At 42.5% G+C, this 9,039-nt stretch overlaps 1 protein-coding gene across 1 annotated transcript; it reads right to left on the bottom strand.

The window, feature by feature from the left end:
• Window positions 1-1,154: 1,154 nt before the first annotated feature.
• PSMA3 (proteasome 20S subunit alpha 3) lies at window positions 1,155-8,603 on the bottom strand. Its single transcript, XM_053475717.1, has 11 exons — window positions 8,467-8,603; window positions 7,381-7,463; window positions 6,225-6,348; window positions 5,870-5,971; window positions 5,655-5,728; window positions 4,926-4,998; window positions 4,516-4,581; window positions 3,704-3,750; window positions 3,184-3,251; window positions 1,648-1,712; window positions 1,155-1,555 (listed from the first exon to the last, which is right to left on the bottom strand). The coding sequence occupies exons 1-11, from the start codon at window positions 8,485-8,487 to the stop codon at window positions 1,511-1,513; spliced, it is 768 nt and encodes a 255-aa protein (XP_053331692.1). The 5' UTR covers window positions 8,488-8,603; the 3' UTR covers window positions 1,155-1,510.
• Window positions 8,604-9,039: the final 436 nt, after the last annotated feature.

Below are 9,039 nucleotides of genomic sequence, written 5' to 3'. Positions count from 1 at the left end.
ACGTCGGGCCCTCATACCACCCTCATTGAGTCTGTTTCTGACCGTTTGAGTGGACACATGCACATTTGTGGCCTGCTGGAGGCCATTTTCTGCTGGCAGTGCTCCTCTTTGCACAAAGGCGAAGGTAGCGGTCCTGCTGCTGGGTTGTTGCCCTCCTATGGCCTCCTCCACGTCTCCTGATGTACCGGCCTGTCTCCTGGTAGCGCCTCCATGCTCTGGACGTATTGCTGACAGACACAGCAAACCTTCTTGCCACAGCTCGCATTGATGTGCCATCCTGGATGAGCTGCACTACCTGAGCCACTTGTGTGGGTTGTAGACTCCGTCTCATGCTACCACTAGAGTGAAAGCACCGCCAGCATTCAAAAGTTTTTTGTAGCTCCGTGCAGCATTGGTGCATTTATAGCAGCTTGAATTTCTGAACCGGGATTTCATTACAATCAGAAGATGCAACCAGCAAGATTTGAATAGATTGGCCACTGTATTAAATATGTAGATATATATATATATGTGCTATTTTTATAAGAGAGGTAATTGGGGCTGCAGGGGGTAGTTGTCACCCCCACCTTATGTAATATACTCTAGTTTCTTGTTACCTCTCACGCCACATTCCTGAGCAGATACCAGCATCATGTTGTACCAACTCTCCGACAGTCATGTTTATACAAGTGCACACTGCCACTACTGAATACACATTTTCTGGCAGCTCAGGTGCACTCAACATTCAGCGAATAGACCTGCCACGCCTCTAAATCCCATCTCATCTATTTACTCGAAAAACTGAATTGCTGGACCGATCTGCTATCAACAGAGCACCCTTTAGGTTATAAAATGTGTACTTTTGTGTTTAAACCAATAATAAGCCATCCAACTGAAAGTTCAGTTCAGAGCAGAGCGACTCCCTGGCATTAAGGAGCAGGTTGATGATCGCAGCTAAAGTATCCTCTAAGGGTCTTTGTTCAGGGAGTTTTATTTATAGATGAATCTCAGCAACAAGAAAAAAACTGCAGTAAGATATAGTAGAATTAAACGTCCCCGGTGAAACTGGCTAACATGCTTCATAACACGCGTGCTAATTTATCAGGGGAGGGTATATGATATGCTGTAATCAGGCCATCAAATACATCACGTTAAAAACGCTACAATGGGGTGGATTTATTTGACTTTGCAATCTCTTACTGCGGTTTATTTTTTGTTTAGTTTGTTAATGCTGACTGTAGTTTTGGGGTGGATCATGGATGCCCTCTTTGTTTAACCTCAGCCACTTCTCAGCTGTGCCCCCAAGCACGTCCCTTACATATTACCGACATAGCGCTATCAAAATGTAATTATATACAAACTGCCAATGAAATCCTCGGTAATACCATTTACTGGAAGTTTCAGACAAGGCAAGAAATGTAAATGGGGTCTTACTGTCAGCTTATCATACAATGTCTGTCCAGGATCCGGTATTTATATTAAAAAAACAAAACAGTATGCAGAGTCGGAGCCATCGTGGAGAAAAAAAGAACTACATGTTGTCATCATCTGAATCGTCTTCCTCTTCTAAAGATTCCTGTAAAATTGAGAGGAATACATATGGTGATGTTACACACTGTAATAGTTCCATATAATGCAGCATGAATAATATAAAAAAAAAAAGTTTACCTTTGCATATTTTTCTGCTTCTTCTCGGATATCTTTAGGAACGATTTCATGTTTTCCTTTTGTTACTTGTTTTGGGGAAGAAAAAAAAAAAGTCACTATACAGATATATAACAGTCATAAAAGTCTCAATTTTTGGCATAATAAAAACACACAGATTATAATTATATATATAGATGTATTATATATAATATCGAGATATATATACACACACACACATATACACATATATATATATATATATATATATACACATACATATATATATATACACATACATATATATATATACACATACCGTATTGGCTCGGATATAGGCCGCCCCCGTATATAGGCCGCACCCTTAAAAAAGCACCAAAAAACATGCTGCCACTCTGTCCCCCCCCCCCGAGATATGCTCCCACTGTCCTCCCTCCCCAAGATATGCTACCACTGTCCTCCCTCCCCGAGATATGCTACCACTGTCCTCCCTCCCCGAGATATGCTGCCACTGTCCTCCCTCCCCGAGATATGCTACCACTGTCCTCCCTCCCCGAGATATGCTACCACTGTCCTCCTCTGCCCCCCCCCGAGATATGCTACCACTGTCCTCCTCTGCCCCCCCCGAGATATGCTACCACTGTCCTCCTCTGCCCCCCCCCGAGATATGCTACCACTGTCCTCCTCTGCCCCCCCCCCCGAGATATGCTACCACTGTCCTACTCTGCCCCCCCCCCCCCGACTTACCGGAGCAGACTCCCGGGTGTCTTGCGTGGCCGGCGGGGGACATCTACGCAATACAACTTGTTGGATACGCGTATTGCGTATCCCGTGAGTCTGCTCCGGTAAGTCCCGGGGGGGTGGTAAAACGCATCGTGCGGACAACCTCCCGTGCCGGCAACCCCCCCCCCCCCGTGGGAAGTGCTGAGCGTATTGGGGAGTAGGATACGGGTCCCCTGCACCGCTGCAGGGGATCTGTATCCTAACCCCGCTGCCTGCCCATGCAGTCCCGGGCGTCGGGCACTAGACCCCGAATATAGGCCGCACCCCCACTTTAGAGACTTAAAGTGGGGGAAAAAAGTGCGGCCTATATTCGAGCCAATACGATATAGATAGATATCTATATCTATATATCTATATCTATTCTTAATTACGAACACTTTTTTGGCAGTTGTAACAGAAAACACGGTGTCTTCTTGCACTACAGCGGAAGATGTAAATGCACGGACCTCACTATGCATTATGAAGGTGCCACCCAGTGGGCTTCCCCTGGAAGAAGGGCCGAAATGGCCCTGCATAATGCATGGTTTACTAAGCAAGATGACTTGCATGTGTTTTTTTTAGCATAAGCCAAGTTAGTTTTACTTGGGACAATAAAGCCCAAAACTAAAAATGTGCGAATTCAGAAGCCTGCACGCCAATCACCATGAAGACTACAAACCCGCCTGGTTCTTTGAAAAGGTATCCGAAACGATTCATTGTGTAAGAAACGCGTGTATTTAGGAAAGAAGTACCAGACTCCGCACCATGCCGCATGGAGATAACATTTCGAGTGCTCACCTTCTCCCACCCAGCTCAACTCCAGCTCAAAGGATTTATCCTTCACTTCATCGTGGACAATATAGATTCTTTAAAAATAAAAAAGGTTCACATTATGAGTTGCTGTTACAAGACATTAAATACTGGTATATTATGAGCATAATCCTTACAAAATGTTATTCTGTTCGCTAAGCTTTAATCACATAAACACCACCACATGCATTTTAGTTTCTATGGCAACAATCAGTGCCTGCTTTTACATCACATGACATTTAATTGTTCCCGGCAAAAGAGATCAATGACAGAAGTTTTGTTCATTTACAGAAGTGTTGAATTCTGTAGAGGAGGAACCAAAGGAAGTTGTTACCAGACCTTGTTAAAATTACATTAAACAAATATAGCAGAATCACACCAAAAAGGAGCGTTAGATGTGTGCAAATTTGGTGTAAAGTAATACTGTTTCTGGATTAGTTATAAAATCATTCAACAGTTTATTAAATGGATTATTTATAAATGTTGGGGGGGGGGATAAGACACTTACATTTTTGCCACTTCTTTGACCGCCTCCCGACAGGTCATCTCCTTCATCTAAAAAAAAAAAAAAAAAGAAAGAGAAACACAGTGTCACGGAAGCCTCCATGCCATGGGCTCCTGTAGGGGACTGAGTGCCAGCCCTGGTAAGGAGTGCCACGTTATCCAAATAATAAGAGACTCTAAAGACTGTGGAGCTCGGAAACAGATTTGGGGTTCCTGCATTTTGGGACTCTGACGGTTCCTTGAGTCACCCTACCCCTCAATTAATGTTATCCTTTTGTGTGTTATTAATAAAAATGTATTTTATTATTTCCTAACCGTTTATACACAGCACACTAAGGTCTAGGAGATCCTGAGGTCCCTGGTCAGTCCGTCACAAACAGTGTTTTATTTATTTTGTTAAACATTGTTGTGCATTCAATTAATGTACTGTCTCTATCCAAATCATTCCCGCTGAAATCAGCCATCTGCATGTACGCTACCAAATATCTCTTTTCAGATATAAGACATGAAATTATCTGCTGCTTCCATTGATTAGGAGTGATATCGAGCAGTACAATAAATATATACTCCCTGCTTTCAGTACAGGCAGCCGGAGGTGAGCTGAAGTCTCATTTTCTAACGCCAATAACTAAAGAATGCATTTAAAGCGGTAGGTTAATGATTAAAGAAGACTATATTAAAATACTGTGCGAGTACACACTCTTCAAAAAGTTAAAAAAAAAAAACCCTGACCTAGAGGCTGCAGCTCTTTTGGCTGCATGTTTTATCTAGCAAGCAAAAAATTAAGCACAATAAATGTGGTCGTCACACACTTACCTGGAGCTTTTCAATTTCTGTTTTAGCGGCCTGTTTGGCTTTACCAATAGCACAGCCCCAATATCCCTGAAACAAACAGAAAACATGTCCGATCAAAAAAAAAATAAATACATTATTGGGTTTAACATGATAACATGACAGCCTATCAAGGATGTAATGTATTAATATTTCAGGAGATTTGGTAAGCAGACATCACCAAATAAATTTGTTTATTTACAGTGTTGTTGACTTATTTTGGTAAATCTTACAAATACTTGAATTTTGTATCAAAAAGGTATAACAACGAACCAGTAGAACATTCAGTAGAAAAATCACAAAATTATGCATTACCAAGGGTGCCATAAGACCAGTAACCACATTATGCCTGACAACAAAACACATTGTAACTATAATCCTACAACACAACTTACATATGATATGCCAGATGGGTCGACCATATACAACTGAGAGCCATCATCTTCATTATAGGACCCCAGGATGAAACTGAAAAATGAAGAACAAACAAGTGTTCTAGTTTTAGAATGTAAAACTAATGAATGATGTGTCAGTGAAATGCAAATAATCCTTCCAGTTACTATTACACTATGTGAACATACGAAATGTTTTTTTTTTTTTGAATAATGCTGTCTTCTATATAAACATAGATCATAATATACATGTGAGTCTTATTTACTAAAGCAGGATTTGCGGGTGAGTTGTCAAGGAGGAAGGGTTGAGCTGCATTATACACACTTCAATCAATCAGGAAATATCCCCTTATTACCGATGGACATTCCACTCCACCTCTGTCCCTACTGACGAGTAAATGATACCCAAGCGTTTCGATGCAGCGGGCAGGACAAGGGTCAGAAACCTAAACCCGTCTCGGGGGGGGGGGGTGGTTTACAACCCACATGAGTACAGCTTCGAGACCCGCTGAAGCCACGCAATCCTTTTACCATTTAAGTGCAAATGAGCTCCTGGCATCTGGAAACCTATTGCATGTAAACAAACACAGTTTGCCCCTCTACAAAGAAACATCACTGTAAAAGTACCAAAATAATACAAAGCCGTGTATAATATGCATGTTTATTGTATTTTGCACATGTATATACACACTCAGGAGGTGTGAGATTTTACAGATCCAGCCATGATCATACCTGCAGCCGAACGGTCTGACAGCACTGTACAGGGTATACGCATGCACATACATGGCCACTCTGTCTGAGAGATGCTAGAAATGACAGAAGAGGTGGAAATAATTAGTCTCCATGATGCAGACATAGCATTAAGTGGAATTGATATTCCTGTAACACAGTATATTATTATTATTATCTTTTATTTATATAGCGCCAACAGTTTACGCAGCGCTTACCTTTAGTGGAATGTCATAGCCATAGTTAGATCTAAAGTTGGAGGCTTCTTCTCTGGCTATGTCTGCTAAGGAGCGCGCATCTGCCAGGAGACCAGCTACAGCCTAAAGCAAACAAACAACAGTCTTAAAACAAAAAGTGCTGCTGGAAATGCGTGCATCTGGAGACTTCCCATAGGTATACAAGCATAGACTATTTGGTTTATCCTATATAATTTACTGCGAAATCCAGCAAATGCAAAACTATGGAGATTACTACAAAATAATTTAAGGCACATAAGAATGCGCACATCCCTCAGTTTGATGTAATGTCAGGGTTAATGAACCATACATATATTAATAAAAAAAAACAACTTACCATACCAACGTGACGATCCACATTGAAAATCCGTTTGTTGGATCCTTCTTCATAGAGTTTGGACAGCACTAGTTTCTCTACCCCAAACACGACTCCATCCTTACACCGAATGCCGATGGCTGTGCTGCAAAGCGTAAAAATAACGACGCTTTCACACGCATAACAACATCACAGACGCCGCAATCTGAACAAGACGTCTTATGATAATTAAGGACTTCATAAAAAAATGCACAGCGTTGCAGATCTTTTGGAAACATTATTCGGTTACTCAAACGATTAACAGCAGTAATTGTAAGTTTAAAACCCAGCTGTACTCCTGTTAGTTACATGATATATATATATTAATTAAGGGAATTGTCTTAAATAGCATATTTTGAACCCTGCAGGTTTGTTTCCATATTAATATGAAAAGCATTGGAGAGAGAGGAAGACTGTGTTATGCTGTAATGAGCGGTCAAGACAAACGTGCTACCCCCCCCCGTTATCAGAGATAAATATTTGTGCCCCAGCCCCAACACAACTTTGCCATGTAATGAGAAATGGATTCCTGATTCCTCCTTTCTCAGTCAGTGCTACGCTTTCTTCCATCAACATTGCCCTACCCCACCTCTGACCAAGTACAACACAAGCGAAGCCCCCAGACCTTGGCCACTGGCTTGATACCACCATACTGAATGCCATCCTGATACAGAGCTGTTCTTCATGCCGCCTTCTATTTAGAAGGTCACCAGAATCAGGAATCTGCACTCACTCCCCACAGGAACTCAGGTGCTTAGCTGTGCCAGGAAGGGCCAGCTCCCCAGTAAATCAAAATAGAAAAAGGCTCCAGGCACTCAAGGGTTCCATCAGGCAGATTTATTGAAAGAGACGAACAACAACGTTTCGACCTCACGATGAGGTCTTTATCAAGTTGATAAAGACCTCATCGTGAGGTCGAAACTTTGTTGTTCGTCTCTTTCAATAAATCTGCCTGATGGAACCCTTGAGTGCCTGGAGCCTTTTTCTATTTTGCCTTCTATTTAGAAGTCCAGAGAAAGTCTGGCCCGCAGCACAAGAAGCCATTAAGTAAGAGAAATTGTATATCTTTTGTTTTCTCGTGCTGTTTCCTTGCTGCTGATCGCATTCTAAAGCCAATGACACGGGTCACGGTTCTCACCTGCTGTTCTCCACTGCTTTGGCTGCGTATTCTACTTGAAATACTCTGCCGTCTGGAGAGAATGTCGAGGCCGACAAGTCATACTGCAGAGAAAAAGAGGAATTCATTGACTGCATACTCCAGACACATCCTAAAGCCGATGTATGATGCTGGGGGAACCTGTCAGCCTATCATTATTAATATAGCGCCATCATAGTCTGAGCGCTGTACAATAGGCAAACAGGATATAACAATGTGGACTTGCAGAAACAAACGGTCCGCTGAAAAGAAACACGGCATAGAAAGTTACCTTCATCTACATACATGTGTTAGCATTCTGTCGTATTATACAAATGGCATGTAATCTAACCCCCAAGCATCAGCGTTATATATATATATATATATATATATATATATATATATATATATATGAGCAACAAACTTAAGTCACAAAACCATTACAGCCGGGTTCAGGTTGCTTCGTGTTAAATGACACTGTAGGGATTTAGGAAGTAATGAAATATCGTCTCTGAAGAGCAGGCAGATCCAATGTTGATGCCTCTCATTACATCAGAGATTCTGTCATCTGACATCATCAATACCAAGATCAGACTGACGTTCATTACTTTATTCCGGGGGCTATCCCCAGCAAGCGTCTCCTGCACCCACCTTCCTGAATAAAGCCTTATGTCTGAGGCTGCTGCTTTTAGAGAAGCTTCCAGATATACCCCATCTAGTGCACTTTCTAGAAAAAACTCACCATCAGAGTGACTACAACAGTACAAAGCGACCGAAAAAAGCCCCCAGAGGCCTGCTGAGCCCTGACACCTGAGTGGAAGAACCCCGCTGACTTTCACTTTCTTTTCTCGGCACAGGGCAGAAGGCAGCACGTCCACAGAACCCTCTCATTTTCCCTACCGGGCCAACAGCACCCGTCCGGGCCAGAGCAGGATACCCGGGTCAGATGTCACAAGCCGGGTACATAATGATCATGCACAAAGCCGGCGGCCATAAGAAGCCCTTGTAACCAAGAGGCCTGGTAGCTGCCTAGTAGTATCTTCCGCCCTGTGCAGGCAGCGGGCTCTCCGTATGAATGCTGTTACTCACCCCGGTACCGATAGAACTCATCGCTGCTTGTATACAGTGAAGTCAGGGGGTGAGACTGCACTTTCGCTCCTTCAGTTCCTCCGTACAGTCACCCAGCAGCAAAGCGCGATTCGATTGCTCGAGAACGAGCCAATCAGAACGCAGAGCGGCAGCGCATGCGCAATTACCTCTACGACGCACTCAATAGCAATGAGTAGTGAAGATCCTTAAAGAAACACGTTTTCAATCCCAAGAGCGCCATAAACTAGCGCCCTCTAATGGTGGGAGGGCGATTACGCACAAAAACTGTAGCAGGCTTAACTTTTACACTGTAACCACGATTAAGAAATGTAAAATAAAGTCATACTCTATTCTGTAAACGCATACATATCACTGAAGCTATACCCAAAATCGAACGCTCGACCAGACCTGATCCTGATTCAATAGGTTTTACTGGGGTCATTTAAACACAGGAATTCCAACACAACCATGTTTAAATATTTTACAAGAAAAAGCTCTCACTATACATAAACCCAAAACCGTACATAGAAAAGTCAGATAAATATGGGAGGCTTTGCTTCCCAGTGTTCTTTA

This window comes from Spea bombifrons, chromosome 9, assembly GCF_027358695.1.
Source record: "Spea bombifrons isolate aSpeBom1 chromosome 9, aSpeBom1.2.pri, whole genome shotgun sequence".
Classification (NCBI taxonomy): domain Eukaryota; kingdom Metazoa; phylum Chordata; class Amphibia; order Anura; family Pelobatidae; genus Spea; species Spea bombifrons.
Note: the sequence above shows the minus strand (reverse complement) of the source record. Positions and strands in the feature narration are given on the sequence as shown.